General features: G+C 32.9%; 1 protein-coding gene across 2 annotated transcripts in view; it reads right to left on the reverse strand.

The window, feature by feature from the left end:
• Positions 1-19,223, reverse strand: part of LOC140450231 (lysosomal alpha-mannosidase-like) — a 142,641-nt gene that overhangs the window by 116,770 nt on the left and 6,648 nt on the right. For both annotated transcript variants that reach the window (XM_072543741.1, XM_072543742.1), the window contains exon 2: positions 627-757. In XM_072543741.1, coding sequence (XP_072399842.1) covers positions 627-746 — 120 coding nt within the window. In that variant the 5' untranslated portion in view covers positions 747-757. The remainder of the gene's footprint in view (positions 1-626; positions 758-19,223) is intronic.

A 19,223-nucleotide genomic window follows, 5' to 3' on the forward strand; every position in this document is an offset into this window, starting at 1 on the left:
TATAATATCGAACTTGTTTCATCAAAATTTTATAATATAATACGGTTTTCATGTAATGTAAAGCTTATTACATCTGGATTGGTAGCTACTTTCAACTACTCTCAAGATATAAGTAATTTCCACATGCTCAGTAATTTAACACTCAAAATTTTACCTTTTCTTTTAATCATTTTAACGTGGAAATACTTACTTCTAGGTTTTACTGATGATGGTGCGAATAGATCGAAAACGTTTTGAAGATATTTGTAATCTTTTTAAATAAATTTTAATAACAAAATATATCATACATCCAAGTCATACCATACAAATCCTTACTTCTTCGTTTTTTTTATAACTATGGTATACAGGCAACCACTGGGCTTTTTCCTTTTATTTTATTTTTTAAGTCTTTCAGAAAGAAAAAATATACGAGGGATCAATTATAAATGTAAATGGTCATTATTTTTTCACAAAAACTGTAAAATCGGACAAAAATGTAAATACTACTATAAGATCAACCGTACTACAAAACCTTCACAAAACCAAATTTATATAAATCGTTAAAGCGGTTTCAGCGATAATTGGAGTATGTCATAGTTTAACCCCACTTTGTAAAAACGAAACTTTTATTCTCCTATCTTACTTACTTCATATCCACAATTACTAAATGTAGGCGTTGCAGGTGTTGTAGAAGGAACAGGAGGAACACCACATGTGACATATGTTGTTAAAAATGCCAAAAGGATCAGTAGCTCCTTCTTCGTCATGTCCTTAGCATCTGAAAAAAAAATAGTTTTACACAAAATATATATATATATATATATATATATATATATATATATATGTATATATATATATATATATATATATGTATATATTGTTATGATTGTTTATTTTGAGTTCAAACTTAGTTTATTGAGCCAATAAAAAAGAATTATAACTTATTTGTTATCAAAGGTAAAATAATCCTTATATTTATTACCTGTGTTCGATGGATTCAAAAGATTTTCTAGTTGTCTTTTATCGGGAGAGACGAAAAGGATAATAATACAAATATATTATATTACAAAGATTTACGTTTCTTTATTTTATATGAACGAATAAAACAATTATTAAATTCTGTCGTTATCTTATCAATCAGCATACAAGAAAATAAATCAAATTATTATGATAATAAGATTTTAAAGCTACATACATTTATATTACGTGAAAAACCAATTTTACTTAAAATTTTCTTTACTTGAAAAAAAGAAACCACAAAACTTTAAACTTTGATTAGCCTAACAAAACCTCAGTTCTTAAATTTTAATGCTAATGACCATGATGTCGAAACGATCCTTCACAGATATAAAATTCAATGGTACAAACACTTACAGTTTATTTTCTTCTTGAGTTGTATGTTAGAACATACCCAGAAAAGTCCAGTCTCCTCAAAGATGTGATCTCCCCTCGTTGTCACCTCGGCTCCTTCTTTACGTCTCTGCAAACCTCCTTCAGACTACACAAAAAACACCTGATTCACTTCTCCAAACTCCGCTACTTATTTACGACACTAGGACCTCCTTTTGTCAACTTGATGCCGTAAGAATATTTTCACATATCCTTTATAAAATGCCCACGGTAGATACAAGGACCTCTTTTAATCTACTTATTATCTCCTTCTTCAAACTATTCACTTCTTTTCGTTACGCCGGTATCCAAACTCACGAACTACCCCTATCTTGAGACACACGACTGTTTCCTTTCGATGACCAAAATATGACTGACTTCTCCTGTCTCAGCATCGACTCCCAAATTCCCATTTAAAAACGACCGTCCAATCAAAAAACTTAAATTGTGTTTACTATGATATTGGAAAAGCCTAATTTCGGTTTCAGAGAAAACTAAATAGCTTACTTTAAAATTGGTTTTTTTTAATACATCATTTATACATATTTCAAAAGATTAGAATATGGTCATTTAATACTCGACTCTACAAACAATGAAGAGATTAACCTTCAGGTAAAATGTCTTCGAATTCTAAACAAAGGATTTTTGATAATTTTGTTTGAAACGGAAAAATTTCTACTCTTATCTACACTAAATCTTATCTTAAATTACTATATACAATTTGTTTATATTGATATCTTGAAATTTTATTTCGATGGATTTTTTTATTTATTTTTCTTTGGTTGGGAAAGAAAAAGTATGACAATATATATATATATATATATATATATATATATATATATATATATATATATATATATATATACAAAACTCAAATATTTGGGTGTGCAGCGGAAGATAGGACAAAGAAGTACTCTTTTTAGTTAACCAAGCTTTCGCAAATCTTTATTTGCATCATCAGGGTGCTACAATAAACAAAATTAGTACAAAATACAGAAAAGAATTATTTTGCATCTTACACTAATTGAGGTTAGTTGTCGTGATGTTTATTAAATGAAATGAGCAACTCATTTGACCCCTACAAATGATGGCGAAAACTATCCAAAATTGTTTTTAAAAAAACGTTCTTTAACAAATACATATTTAAAACACTTTAAAACACATATACAAGAACACTCAAATAAAATTATGTTAAAATAATTACAGAACATGTCATAATATAAAATTTAGGTTATAAACATTCTTATCAGAAACAAAAGAATTGGTTGTGAATTCGTTACTGCCAACTTAAAACGATAGAACGTTAGATCTTAATGATAACAATGTAAAGGTAATAGTATACCTGATAGACGCTGAACTTCTTGAAACAGCAAAGGTAAAAAGACTTATATTAGAAGAAGTAGGAGAGGTACTGTATATCTCATATATAATGAAACTTATATTGTTGATGATGAATTGTCTGTATTAGTAGATTCGTGTTTATCCAAAGTTAACAATAATGAATATAGATTGCTTAAATTATTGGTATCTGTCTTTTTGTTAATAGTTTCTTTTTCTTGAAAAATGAAAGCCATCTCGAGAAACAATCTTTTTAAATAATTGCTCTCTGTGGATAGGATTTTTACATTTGGAAAATCGAAAGAGTGCCCTGTTGTTATTTAAAAAGATTGTTTCTCGAGATGGCTTTCATTTTTCAAGAAAAAGAAACTATTAACAAAAAGACAGATACCAATAATTTAAGCAACCTATATTCATTATTGTTAACTTTGGATAAACACGAATCTACTAATACAGACAATTCATCATCAACAATATAAGTTTCATTATATATGAGATATACAGTACCTCTCCTACTTCTTCTAATATAAGTCTTTTTACCTTTTCTGTTTCAAGAAGTTCAGCGTCTATCAGGTATACTATTACCTTTACATTGTTATCATTAAGATCTAACGTTCTATCGTTTTAAGTTGGCAGTAACGAATTCACAACCAACTCTTTTGTTTCTGATAAGAATGTTTATAACCTAAATTTTATATTATGACATGTTCTGTAATTATTTTAACATAATTTTATTTGAGTGTTCTTGTATATGTGTTTTAAAGTGTTTTAAATATGTATTTGTTAAAGAACGTTTTTTTTAAAAACAATTTTGGATAGTTTTCGCCATCATTTGTAGGGGTCAAATGAGTTGCTCATTTCATTTAATAAACATCACGACAACTAACCTCAATTAGTGTAAGATGCAAAATAATTCTTTTCTGTATTTTGTACTAATTTTGTTTATTGTAGCACCCTGATGACGCAAATAAAGATTTGCGAAAGCTTGGTTAACTAAAAAGAGTACTTCTTTGTCCTATCTTCCGCTGCACACCCAAATATTTGAGTTTTGTATTCTATTGGATCAGCGTTGATGACAAGCGTTTATCGCTTTTTCAGTTTATATATATATATATATATATATATATATATATATATATATATATATATATATATACAATCTTTCGGGATGAACAGTGTTGATTATCATTGCCCAATGAAAATCCGACGCGGTTCAAACCAATGTGTCTAAAAAATTAACAAAAAATAAAACCAAAAAGAAAACGGTGCGTGGCACTTGGGGAGTGCCGTCAGAACTGAATACTTCTTATAGCGCATTATTACTTATACAGATTTAGCCATACGGCTTACACTCCCTCTAAGGGGAAAATTCACTCATCCCAGATACCTACGGTATCAAAAGGATTGAGCTCTGGTGGGACTCTTTCCGTGTTATCAAGCCCTATTTCTGCATGGCCTTATAAAGATGTTCATTTAGACCCAGCTGTTTGATGTTCGGAGGTTTTTGGGAATAACACCAGTAGTAGATAGAATAATAGGTACTGTCTGGGTACTTTCCATTCTCCATTGTCTCCTGATTTGTATTTCTAGATCTCTATACTTGGTGATCTTTTCGTTATATTTAACACGCAAATTATTGGTGTTAGGTATCGCCACATCAATAAGTTTTGTTTGCCTGGTAAGTTTATTAACTAGTATGAGATCCGGTCTATTATGTGCCACTGGTTGGTCTGTGAGCACAGTGCGGTCCCAGTATAGCTTGTAGTTGTCATTTTCAAGCATTCTGTCAGGTACATATTGGTAATAAGGAAGATGGTCGGTTTGGATAAGTCCCAGTTTGTCAGCTAGTTCTTGGTGGATAATCTTTCCTACTGAGTCATGGCGTTCTTTATAATCAGTTCCGACAAACGCCTGGCAGCCCCCGGTAAGATGTTGGATGGTTTCTTGGGCTTGACATCCATATCGGCGTTTGTCATTTTGGACTTGAGGATCTTTAACAATATATTTCAGGTAATTTTTAGATGGAATAACCTGATCCTGAATGGCAAGTAGAAAGCCCTCAGTCTCGGGAAACATCTTTCCTGATGTCAACCAATAGTTCGACGCTGTATTGTCGACATATTCTTGGCTGATCTCATTGAGATGTCGCCCATGCAGAGGTTTACTCATCCAGGTGCGCATTTTTTCTTGCTTAGTCAGATGGTTTGTGCGCATTTCTTGTTCCCTCAGTCTTAGCGGCGTTGTATCATCTACTGCGCAAATTGCTCGATGTAAGATAGATGTCTCAGCCTGTACCTGAAAATAAGTTCTTAAATTAGCAACCTGTTTATTCAATTGCTCACCTATGTCCATAAGTCCTCTTCCCCCTTGATATCGCGGTAATGTTGTTCTCTCTACTGCACTGCGTGGATGGTGTTTTTGCGCCTTTGTGAGAAGTGTTCTTACTTTCCGCTGAAGACTCTCTATATCCGTTTTTGACCACTTTATAATACCAAATGAGTAGCTCAGCGCGGAACAGGCGTATGTATTTAATGCCTTAAACAAATTTTTACTATTAAGATATGACCGATTTAGTTGTCTTACTCTTCGTACGAACTCAGAAGTTAGTTCCGTTTTCATTAGCTTATGGTCAATTTTTCGCGCTTGCTGTACTCCGAGATATTTGTACATATCATTTTCACCCATTGCCTCGATGTTTTGGCCATCTTGCATATCGAAACCTCCGGGCTGAACCTTTCCTCTGACTATATTTAGTATACGGCACTTGTCTAGTGCAAAATGCATACTAATATCATTTGAGAAAGTTTCTACAGTTTTTAGCATCTGATCTAGGTGGTTTCGAGTGGAAGCCATTAATTTCAAATCATCCATATACAACAGATGATTAAGCTTCGCCACAACGGTGTTGTTATTTTTGATGCTAAATCTGAAATGACTGAGTCGATGATAAGTTGTTCTTTGCAGCCCATGGAGCCCTTAGCGCATCCTTTCTGTTGAGGCTCTATGATATTGTTCAGAGCACAGTGTTGGTAGATACGCCGGGCCACACAGGATGTGACCAATTTGTACAAAGTTGGAAGACAAGTAATTGGGCGGTACTTGGCTGGATCTTGGGTGCTATTTTGATCCTTCGGTATTAGATAAGTGGTTACCTGAGTAAGAAATGATGGTATTTCCTGTGAATTAGAAATAATATTATTAATCAATACTGTTAAAAGCTCATGAACGCTCCAAAACTTCTTTAGCCAGAAGTTTTGAACTCCGTCTGGTCCAGGAGATTTCCAGTTATAAAGATCTTTGATAATGTTCGAGATTTCTTCAGTGGTGAAAGGCTCGTAAGGAATATTCCTGTAGTGTTGAGAGTTGTTCGTCGTGTCTTTAATCCATCCAGCATTGTTGTTATGAGTAGCTGGAGTAGAAAGTTGGTTTCCCCAAAACTCATGAATTTCTTCTTGGGTTGGGTAGGATTTACTTACATTTTCTACAGTGGAATTAAGTTTTCTATAAAAAGCCTTCTCTGCATTCTCAAAAAGTATATTGTCGCATTTACGGTTGTTATTAACTTTGTATCTCCTTAGGCGACCTGAATAAACGGAGAGTTTTTGTTTTAATGTGTCTAGGCAGTGTTGAGCTGTGTTGTTTTCTGGATCATGTTGTGAGTGTCTCTGAGTGTTCAGAATTATTTCTTCAGTTCTTTTAATTACTTTTCGACTTCTTACTCCTCGGATGTATTCTGTAATTTGTCCAATATCCCTGCGCAATAATTCAATTTTCCTCAGCAGTCTTTTTTTTTTGTTTATACTACTATTTAATTATTTTTTTTTTAATATTATTTAAAGTCTGACTTGATTTTATATGATTAGAGTCTATTAAATTAGATTAGATTCGAGTAGACTTGATTCGATTCTTATTCGATTCCATTCATTTCGATCCGATTTAATTTAATTTTCAGTAATACTTATTATGTAGTCGCTAATAACATCCGATTAGTAATTTTTGCAAAATAAAAGAAAACAAAGAACAAAAAATGAATCATTTGGTCAACAACTTGAGCAATGTTTAATCATAATTAAATCATTTATGCCGATAATACTGAGCATTACACTCAATAATTACGAAGAATTATGGTATACTATATCAAGGTGTATTAAAGGACACACATTTTGTTTTAACTAAAGATATAAATTTTTTATAAATTATCATGCTAATAGGTAATACGATTATATTTTGGAGGTTACATATATTTCAATTAAATATTTTTCAATTATGGATAATGCTATATAATTTATTGACAGTGAACAGTAAATAGGCAAAAAATTACATTGTTGCTACGAGATAATAAAAATGTTTTCATATATTTTTTTCGTTTTGCAGAGATCAAAAAATGTTTTTACATTTTATGAGCTAAAGCTTGGAATGGAAGTTGGAAATGAAAATGGAAGTTGGAAAAATGCCGGACGAATAGAGAAGCAGTGTATTACTACCTGTCTACAAAAACAAGGGAGATGAACAACAATGTAGAAACTACAGGGCTATAAAACTACTTAGTCACACCATGAAAATACGGGAGAGAGTAATTGATAGACGGATACGTGAAGAAACAGGAATAAAGAAACAAACGCTCATATGGTTCATTGATCTTAAGAAAGCATATGATAAAGTTCCTCGGTTACATGATTCTGTGGTCACTCAATTAGAAACGAGTCTCCGGTGAATATGTAAAGATTGTGAGAGACATGTATGTGAAAGTAACAACTAGTATTAGGACAGGTGTGGGGGAGACTGATAAATTTCATGTGAAATTAGGAATGCACCAAGGCTTGGTGCTTCTTCTTTAAGTGCCATCTCCGCGACAAAGGTTGGCAATCATCATGGCTATTCTGACCTTCGAGGCAGCTGCTATGAACAATTGCCTTGAGTTGACCCTCTGACCCATTAATTGTAATGATAGTTTAACGACTTTTTTTTTTAATATTGTAGCAATTTACCGCGTTTTTCCTTCAGTTAAAACATTATAGTGTATTGAAGAGTACCTGTGGGGTTTATCTGCCGTTTAGTTTATTATATTGTATAATAGTTTTTTTTGCAAAACTCGTAGTTCACTTGTTTTTAGTGCGTTTAATTGATGTACGGCATCAAAGCATATGTATTGTTTACGTTTTTTCGTTAGTGTTTTCTGCACATAATTTTATTATTTTTTTGTACTATAGAGACTGATTTACGAACAGTTTCTAATTTTAATTTGCCATTGGGTATGTGGTTTTGTACCTTTTTCAAAATGCGCTGCGCAGTTGCTTGTCGCAGTAGTGACAATGAAGTTGGTCAATATCTGACCACTGGTCTAATTACTGTTTTGCAGATTCTAAGATTAGATTAGGTATTTGGTCTATAGTTGACCTCTTTGGTCTGAAACCACGTTAGTATTCACCAATTATTTCTTCCGAAAATAATTCAAGACGGCACTGTATATAATTCCTGATAATATTTTGTAGGCGACGATTAACACTGTTATGCCCCTATAATTTTCGCTTAAAAAGGGGGAGTCGTTTGTCTCCCCCCCTGTACATAAAAAATATGATTCCTTCTTTTTTCCTATTAACCTTTTCAGTCATGTTACCCATAAATTTGAATGCATTTATAATTCTACAGGAATCTGTAACTTAAACCAGTTTAAAGAAATTTATATTCTAGAAGTACTATACTTCTGCGTTTTGTACCTAGATAGCGCATTGATCGATGTATTCTAAAAGAAAATTAACGTCAAAAGCAATATGGCTACAATTGCATTGTTGGTAAGAGGTAAGTGTACTTTTTTCTTCAAATATTAGTTTGAATAAAAGTCAATCGCGGTTTATATTTCAGTACAATGTTGAAAGTAGTGTTACATCTGACTAATTTTTGATATATTTTATTGAAATTTTAGTTTTTTAAATAGAGACGTGTCCCTTAAATTCGATGGGCACAATTGTACCCAAAATAACTAACTGTTATATTTATTTTCAGAGTAAAATGCCACCAAAAAAATATTTAATGGAGAAGAAAATGCTGGAAGAGCTAGAAAAACCGTTCGACATAGGACATAGCAGGTTGTGTTAGTGATGTCAGTGACAGCGAAGAAGAAATACAAGTAAGGACAGATGATCTCTCAGAAAATCAAAACGAAGGGGAGGATGAGGAAGAGGATAATGAAGAAGAAAAGGAGCATGATGACGAACAGGGCGAAAACGATGATAACTTGATTACTCAGAAAAAATATGTAAAATCTATACAAAATGTTCAATATGTAACACAATATATAATAAAATAACCCAGATTTCTAATGAAAACTGTTCTGAGGAATATGCAGGTAAATATTTTCTAATTACACGAATATGTACGATTTGCAAACTGGAATTGAGAAATTTGTATCATGTAACCTGCAAGAAATATAATCGTTTTTTGGCCTTAGTATTCTAACAGGCTGTATACAATTTCAAGAGTGGGAGTGTAGTGGGATAAATCTTTAAAAATGAATATTTTTACAGACACAATGACACTAAATCGTTTTTTCAAGCATCACCCACATACATTTTGTTGACAATCTGGAACCCAGACAGAGCGACGACAAACGCTGAAAAGTTCGACTAGTTTTTTAATCAGTTCTAAAGAGATATAGAGAACTGCAGATAGAAACAAATGTTTACATAGATGGACAAACCATGCCCTTCAAATGGAAATTGTCTATAAAGCAATACATGAAAATAAGCCCAATCCATGGGGAGTAAAACTGTATTTGTTATATGGTGAAAGTGGATTGATTTACAGTTTTCTAATCTATTAAGGTAGTACCACAGAAATAGAACCTTCTAATTTGTAATTCTCAACCAAAAACCTTGTTGTTGATATTGCTGGGATGAATAGATCATCTAAACCACCTCTAATTGTAACAGATTTTTCAAAAAACAAGAATGGATCAACGGAACAAATTATCTCTTTAGATGGAATTGTAGTAACCAAATGGTTAGATAACAAGTCAGTGATAATAGTATCCAACTTCGTTGGGTTTGGTACAGAAGATGTTATAAAACATTGGAATAAAAAAACAAAGTTATACAAAATTATAATAAGTCCATTGGTGGCATATATAAAACAAATGCACTTATTGCGTTTTACAGAATAAAAGTCGTTGCAAAAAGTGGAATGTTCGATTATTCTTCTATACAGTTGACATCTTCTTCTTCTTATGCCGTCCCCATTAACGGAAGTTGGCGACCACATTTTGAAAAGCTTCTCTGTCTTTGCAACGTGGAATAATTCGTCTACAGTCATGTTTTGTCCATTCTCGAATATTTCGCAGCCATGACTTCCTCTTTCTACCTATTCCCTTTTTGCCATCGATTCTACCCTGCATGATGACCTGCAGAAGACTATATTTATCATTTCTTAGTATGTGTCCAAGGTATGCAGTCTTGCGTACTTTTATTCTCAACAATTTTTTGTCTCGACCCATCCTTCTCAGCACTTCCTCATTGGTGACCCTGGCAGTCCATGGAATTCTCAACATTCTCCGGTATATCCAAAGTTCAAAGGCATCAAGCTTCTTAACTATTTTCGCTTTTAATGTCATGTTTCTACCCCGTACAATAGTTGCGACCAGACGTAACATTCAACAAACCTCAGTCTCAGCGTAGTATTCAGATTTTTGTCACAGAACAATTGCTTAAATTTTAAGAACGCTGCCCTTGCCATTTCTATTCGTACGCTGATCTCTTGGTCTGGATCTAATTCTGTGTTGATGTAAGCTCCCAGATATTTATATTTTGTCACTCTCTCTCTCTATTCGCTGTCCACCAAGAGTTAGTTGTTCATTATTTATTTGACTCCTTGATACTATCATAAATTTGGTTTTATCTGTGTTGATGTCAAGTCCCATTTGAAAGCATTCGCTATTTATTGCATCTAGTAAAGTTTGTAGTTCTTCTATACTCTCAGCCATAATTACCGTGTATCTGCAAATTTCATGGTGTTTATGATTTCTCCACCAATTCTTATTTCCTCTCTTCTTTCCCATAAGGCTTTTCTGAATATGACCTGTGAGTACACGTTGAAAAGCGTCGGAGACAAGACGCATCCTTGTCTAACCCTTCTCGCAATCGGTATATTATTTGTTTCTATATCGTTCACCTTTACTACTGCTTTGTGGTTCCAGTATATAGCTTTAATAAACTCAATGTCTTTTTTGTCTAAATGGCAAAAGTTGACATGGCCCTAATAAACTCTTGGTTAAAGCATAAACGGGACATGCATACTTTAGGAATTCCACAAAAAGATATCATGGACTTTCTATATTTTAGGATGAAAGTTGGCAAAGCCCTCATAAAAGTCTACTATTTTAATAACGGAAAACGTGGAAGACCTTCAAGCGGCACATCTAGTCTAGTAGTAGCTGCAAAAAACCAAAACATTGAAATGTCCTGTTACTGAGGTGCAATTTGATAATGGTGGACATTTTCCAGAGCACCCACAGCTACCTTTACCTATAAGGTGCAAAAACCCTGGTTGCACAGGAAAATCAAGAAGAAAATGCCGGAAGTGCAATGTCTATTTGTGCCTTCATAAGGAAAGAAATTGCTTTCATATTGATAATTGTTTCATATGCGCTAGTTTTTTTAGATTCTTTAAGAACTTTATATATACATGTCATATTTTTATTAATGGCAAAAAAGTGTTATATGAACTGTTTTAAGTACATTTTAGGCAAAAAATATTTGTTCGTTTACTGAAAAAAAAAAATGGTACTGAAAGGGTTAACATAAAATAACACGAAATAAAGTCAAGATAAACAATAGTATAACAGAAAGCTTTGAGGTCAAAGAAGGAGTGCAGCAAGGTGATCCATTATCATCTATAATGTTTAGTATTATATTGGAAAAGGTTATACAGGAAGCAATCATTACTTAGAATTTGCGGACCTGTGATTGTATATAAATGAAGCAAAACGAAGTATATGGAATGGACAAATAAGCAATTCGATCGGGTACAGTACACAACAATGATAACAACAAAGGGAACACAATATAAACTCAGAAGTTAAAAGATATGTGAGTACTTAGGAACGTCTTCACAAGAGAACCTAACTGTGAAAAAAACTACAGAAAAGAATTATATGAAAAAGACTTAGATGGTTGGGCCATGTGCAGATAATGATTACATCAGAATTACCAGAATGGTACTGTAACGTATCTTGTCTGAATGGGAAGTGGGGATGGAAAGAGAAAAAGAAAATCCAGGTGCAAGTTAGTACACCTTGCAAACCGGCGCTCAGGTGTTTTGAAGGACACAACGGTGTGTTTTGGGATGTGAGTCCATAGATTTGGGATGGAAGTATATTTAAAAATTTTTGGAATTGTAATATACTAATGAAAATAAGGGAATTTGGTTCTAAAGGAAAAGGGAAATATAAAGGGCACGACCTAATCCTTTGTCATAGTAAAAAAACACAAACACACTTACCTTATAATTTCTCTCTATATTTCTATCAAGTTTACCTTTTTATTAGTTACCAGAAGAAAGGAAAATTATAGGAGAGCATTAAACAAATAATGGCTACAAACTAACAATTTTCATTACTCAAAAGTTCAGCCAAATAAATGTATGGTGGAATGTTAACAAATTAGCCAAATTTAAATAAATCAGGTATTACGTAAATAGTTCTAAAATTAGGTAGAATACTTTTATAATTACGTAAAACTAGTAAACTAGGTATATAAAACTAGGAATTCGAATAGTAAAATTTGGTAAAAATAAAAGTTAACACGTATTTTTCTTCAGTTGACCAGAAAGAAAACATTTAGCGATCTAATCTCCAACATTCGGACAAGTTTCAAAATTAATTTTAACTGACATAATACTGCTGCAGACTTCAGTGACTAATCCTCAACTGAATTAAAACTCCTTATCCCTTTACTTGGTTTAACTGTTGCACTTTATTCGTAGTACTGCACTACATTATTGATTTTCCCATCTTTCTTTATAAGCTAAGTGCCCAAATGTGACAAAAACTAAAAACAGACCAAGCCTTAAGCGAGACTTCGTCGTCTTCTCCCGGCTGTCAATATCAAAGTCCTCTCCTGACAAAAGTTTGTCTTCCCGGGAGTATACCTTTTCCCCACTAGATTAAGTGGAAAGATTATTATTTATTTCTTGTGAATTTTTTTATTATAAACAGACTCAAAAATGTTTAGATTATCAATGTAAAGACGCAAAAATCTTTTTCCGTTTTTTTATGATATCAGGGGTGAAACGAAAATGCTACAGTACTATCTATATAGCAGCCAAAAGGCGAAGAGGAAGACCGAGGTCAAGATGAAGCAACCAAATTAAAGAAGATAGGAGAAGACAATGTAACAAACTGGGAAAAAAAGCAAACGACAAAAATGAGTGGAAAAGAATAGTATATCAAGCCATATGCCTACTACGCTCGTAGTGCTACATATTATTATTATTATTCTTAAAAAACACCAAGATCATTTTATGTGTGAAAATTATAAAAGATGTCATTTACAACATTGTGTAATATTGTGTGACCTCGCTGTGTTCATATTCTATGGCCAGCTAGCTCATCCGATCTAAATAACGTTTACTTTATCATTATTTATTTCTATTTTGTGTTTAGTTCATTATGTACGTAGATTTTGTGTACCTAAATTATAAAGTGATCATTAACAAATTAAGAAGTGGGAATACCATGTATATTTAAAATTGATTTTAAAATTTGTAGCTGTACGCGATTTTTAAGTAGATACCACTTTTTTGGTATATTTTTAAACAACTGAAATATCGAACTCGGAAGTATAAGTTGATCAACCTGTATGTGTAATAAAAAATAATTAAAACATGTTTTACAAAGGATATGTTAACAAAATAACTGCACCCAAAAATCAATAAAATTAAATTAACCACAAAATATGTTTTATAATCAAATATTATAATAACACAACTTTATCATCTCTTTATAATTATTAAAATTAAATTGGCCAAATTATATTAAAGACTTTAAATTAAAAGTCTTTCCTATACAACTTAATTCAAATGTTGCTTGAAGAAGGGACTTTTACTACGTCATGCGCGGAGCGAACCGATTTTGGAATATTATGAATCATACTTTGTGTTCATTGTACCATGGGGCATACCAATTAGAGAGGTATGTACTATGGATTAGTCTGTTTCTACTCATCGTACTGAGTAGAAACTGGATAGGGAGATCACTGGGGCGATATTTATTAAATTAAGTATTAACTGCGCTTATGACATACGTGTGAAAAGACCGGCCATTTCATGCAAGAAGTTTATTATTTTAAAAATTTAATTTCTAATCGTTTTGGAAATTTTGTTGATCCTAAAAAATTGGCTGCGAATTTGGTGATCGGTAAAAAATATAACACAAAACTCGAGCTTCTCCAACAATTGATTGGATCCCCGTCGCATGGTGACGCGCAAAATCACTAGTATTAATCTAAAAACCCTATCGGGCTACATTAGAGAACATGTTCGGAATAAATATTCCGTAGTCAGTGCTTTATAGGTTTACATGTTTGAAGAAACTAAATATAGATTAATTATTTTAAGTTACAGTTTGGCTGATAATAAAAATTTATTAAAAAAAATATCAGACAAAATTGTAACTTAAAATTAATTTATTTATATTTAGTGGCTTCAAACATGTAAATCTAGAAAACGTTCTCGGGCTACATCACAGAACGACGAAAACGTTCTGTGATTTAGCCCGAGAGGATTTTATATAATTATGCCTTTTATAAAGGATTTTTTAACTAAAATTGTTAAATAAAATACAATTACTCCGGTAAGTGGCCGATTTGGAGTGTAATTTTCCTCGTCACGACGGATTTTCTTGAAAATTTGGATTTAGGTACCTCGTACCCTCTACTTCACTTTTGGACTTGAGCCCAGGGATCTTTTACTTGGGGGTGTGAAAAAACATACGTTCACAGTACGTCCTGAAATGGATAAATTGACTAATTCTAAGCAACTTTAATTCCTTAGAGTTTAATATGATGATTATGAGCAGTTATTTGCGAGTAAAAATGTTTATTTTTTAAAATAAAAACCCGTTTTCAGACGGTTTTTCACAAATAACTCAAAAAGTAAGTATTTCTCGAAAAAAATATTCTTAGCAAAAATGTAGCTTATAAAAAACAAAAAAGAAATTGTGTACTTACTTAAAAAATCTGTAAACCCAGTATAAGCAGAGTTGTAGCTCATGAAAAGTGGGTTCTTGCCAAATTCCAAATCGAATATGTCAACGCGAAATAAGCAAAAAATAAATCTCTTTTTGGGGGAACACCTATCAAAAATTTTTAAAAATGTCAGAAAAGAGCTTTTTTTTAAACGTTACTAGCATCAAAACTAAGCGAGTTACAAAATAAAGTTGGTCCCTTTTTTTGGTAAAAAAATCGTGAAAATCATCCCCTAATTAGTACCTAAAATAAAATTAATTGTTATCGCTTTGCAATTTACTTTATTTATGTATTGTTAATATGATCTGTATGTTTGACAGGTTCAAAGTGCTTATTTTTGAAAAAATTTGGTTTAAAGTAGAAGAAAACTTTTGAAAAAATCCTTTGTTTTTCAAAATAACTTAATAGTATTAGTGACGCAAAAGATCTTGAAAAGTAAAAACATATAAGTTTTGTTTTTCTGAAAATTTTGGTTATTTTGTTTTTCTGTAAGACAAAAATTGGTTAAGATATTGTTGTTCAAAGTTTGCATATATTTGTGATAATTGACTCGTTCAAACCCTTTCAACTACAACCCTTTTACAAATAAGGGTTTAAAAAAAATCAATTAAATGATCTTATTGCCCTTAAAATGGTTTTTTAAGTACTTTATACCTTAACAGGTTGACTGCGTTACCGATCCCCTGGGACCGATGTTCGTTATTATTAAAGTGCGGTATGAGAAAACTGCAAACTTTTAAAAATTGCGAAAATGCATATCTTTGTTAATATTCGTTTGTTTTAAATAATAAAAACAGCATTATACTTGTCTTGAGCTTCGAAACATTTCTCAAAGACAAATGTTTCAAATCCAATTTTCACTCATCCACGTTTCACCAATTTTTAAAAGATTGAGCTGTCTCTGAATCTGACCATCTCTTGATGGTAATCACCAGACTTATTTGACCAAAATGCTTAGGGTGGCCGCACACAGAAAGAGCAAAACTGTTTTAGTCAAAAACGTTTTTGACTAAACAAGTCTGATGCTGATGTTTCCATATAAATGAAATGAGCTGACGCACACTGATTAGTCGTGTGTCTAAAGCATGTTTAGGCTCATTTAGTTTCAGTCAGTCTGTTTGATGTTGATTAGCGGATCGTCGTTTTGTGTCGAAACATTTCAATGTACGCAGGCGTAACGTGTTTTTGGAATTCCTTTCTTGAAACCGCTCGAGTAGTCAACAAGAAGCACATGTGGAAACAGAGATATTTTGCTTGTTTATATTGTGTGTATCATGGAAGTGGGCGCAGAAAAATTAATTGTACGGATTGAGGCCAGATTCTTTTCTCATTTATAGGATGCACCCAAAATTGTCTTTTATTTTGCGTTTTTTCGTCCTGTAGGAGGAACCACTGCCATAAAACTAGTGCAATTTCGTCGTTATCTGTCGACATCTTTAATAAAACTGATTGCAGTATGGTTTGTGCAAACATTTTGTTTCTCTTGAAAACAAAATGTTTCTTGTGGAAACAAAAACGTTTTTGACTAAAACAGTTTTGCTCTTTCTGTGTGCGGCCACCCTTAGAGGGCATTTGGAACAAACCCATTCTCGCAGTTCTTCTTCTTCTTCTTCTTTTTATATAGACATGACTCTGTCTGTTTTTCAATGTGCCTCCAGTAAGTTGTCATTCCATCATTTGCGTGGTCTTCCTACTGCTCGTCTTCCTATTGGGGAACCGTCTCTTGCCGTCTTTACTACTCTATTTGTTGCCATTCGGCTTATATGATCGTTCCATTCTACTCTTCTATTTCTTACCCAGTTTTTGATGTTCTTAACCTTGCATCTATGTCGGATATCTGTACTTCTAGCTCTGTCCCATAGTGTCTTACCATCAATTTTTCTAAGTGTTTTCGTCTCTGCTGTTTCTAATATCCTTTTTGTTCTCTCTGTGTCAGGTCTTGTTTCTGCCGCGTATGTCATTATTGGTCTGATGACTGTTTTGTAAATTCTGCCTTTCGTTTCTTTCCCGATATTTTTATTTCTCCCTATTGTTTCGTTTAGGCAGCCTGCGGCTCTGTTTGCTCTATTCACTTGATCGTCCACTTCGGTTTCGAGCTTTCCGTAGCTAGGTAATGTGATGCCTAAATATTTAAACTCCATCACTTGTTCTATTATCTGACCTTCCAGCTCCAATTTACATCTTAGTAAATTTGCTGTTATAACCATGCATTTTGTCTTTGTTGGGGAAATTAACATGTTAAATTTTCTGGCGGTTATATTAAATTGGTGCAGCATACGTTGTAAATCATCTTCACTTTGAAAGAGTAGTATTGCGTCGTCTGCATAGCAGATTATTTTAAGTTGTTTTTCTCCCATTTGGTATCCTTTTTTAGTTCTTATTTTTTTTATTATTTCGTCCATAATCAGGTTGAAAAATAGAGGACTCAGGGAATCTCCCTGTCTTATCCCATTGCCAGCTTTAATAGGGTAGGTTAGTTCTTCTTCTACTTTTACTTTATTGTGTTGTTTTGGTAGATAGTTTCGATCGTTTTGATTATTCCTAGAGGTATGTCTCTTGCATTCAGTAAGTGGATAACGTCTTTTAATTTGACCCGGTCAAATGCCTTTTTAAGGTCCACGAAACATAGATATGCCGGTTTGTTGTATTCTAATGACTTCTCTTGCACTTGCCTCATTATAAATATAGCGTCGGTGCATGATCTTTCCGACCTAAAACCTTGTTGTTCTTCTGCTAGTGTTATAATTTCATTCAATTTATTTGTTATCACTTTGGTTGTTAATTTGAGTGTTGTGTTTAATAAATTAATTCCTCTGTAATTTTCCGGGTCCGATTTGTCTCCCTTTTTGAAGAGAGGTATTAGGATGCTTGATCTCCATTCTTGAGGAATTCTGTTTTGTTCCATTATTTTTTTAATTAGTTTTAATTGTTGTTTGGTCAGATCTGGTCCTCCATACTTTAGGAGTTCCTTCGGTATTCTCGCAGTTAATGTGACAAATAATAAGTCTTTTAAATAAGTGATGGATTCGACTGTTACTTGATAGAAATTCTATTTATATAACAAAGATTTAGGTACAAGCAACTAAATTTTTATATATATTTGGGTATCACATGCAGCAACTTAAACTTATTCGTAAGGTTTTATTGCATATTGCATATTGCATTTATACGCAATATGCAATTTAGTTAAATTTTGCAATGGATTGTATATTTTAAGTATTATCTTTTATTTTGTGATTCTGTGATATTGCCGATTTATGTAATTTTAGTAAATTTTAATTATTATTATTTTTTTTTACTTTTTGTAAGTTTTGTCCATAAAATTGTACAATTTTCAGTGACAATAAAACATATTTCTATTCTATTCTACAAAAACACTGAAAACTTTTATTTTCAAAACTTCCACAAAATTTATTATAATATCTTATCACTATGTACAGCTGTTTCGACATAGTGCCTTTCTCAAGTGATCTATTTTTGGTATGTGTTTAAAATTTATAGTCTTTAACCCTAGAATAACAGAGACACTGTGTTGGGTTTTTCTCTGCTTTAACTGAATAGTTTGAATAGGGAAGAACTGTTTGTACCCGGGATTTGGAGGCCGGTACCGCACAGACATTAGAATTTGTTAGTCGGGTGCGAGACCGGTCCTAGAGGACCGGCGCATATTTATATATGCCTGCTTGCGCAGTCAATTGACGTTTTGTATCGTTTGTATTTCAATAGCAGGTGTGTTTACGTCCGTGTTTTACTAGTCTAAAAATGTCATTTCGCGTTAAAAAGATTTTATTTTTAGCTCAAACAGCTGATACAAACAAAACAAAAACTGTAGAGTGTAACGAACCGAGTACTTCAGTTGAAAATAAAAAATATAACGAAGAATAACGGAATAAAAAACGAAGATAACCCAAGTATTAAAAATGCGCGCCAAAGTCCAACTGATTCAAAAGATCATGTGCTTGCAGAGTTGCCAAATAATCACAGTGAAAATGAACGGGACGATCCTTTTGATTCGGACGATTCTGTAATCGACAAAAACTATGTTCTTTCTTCAGATAAGTACAGTACAGTAATGGCCGGTTTTCACGCTACGTCTTATTGTACGTTTTGTTGGATAGGACAAATCCTATACAAAAAACGTGGCATGTAAACAGCAAAACGTACGTTTTGTCGAATCGAAATGAAATCCAAGGTCAGATCGTAGAAGCATAGTTTTGCGAGAACTGATAGGATAAAACGTTACGTGAAAATACATGTTCAGACAAGTCGTCCGATCTTGAC

This window comes from Diabrotica undecimpunctata, chromosome 9, assembly GCF_040954645.1.
Source record: "Diabrotica undecimpunctata isolate CICGRU chromosome 9, icDiaUnde3, whole genome shotgun sequence".
Classification (NCBI taxonomy): Eukaryota; Metazoa; Arthropoda; class Insecta; order Coleoptera; family Chrysomelidae; genus Diabrotica; species Diabrotica undecimpunctata.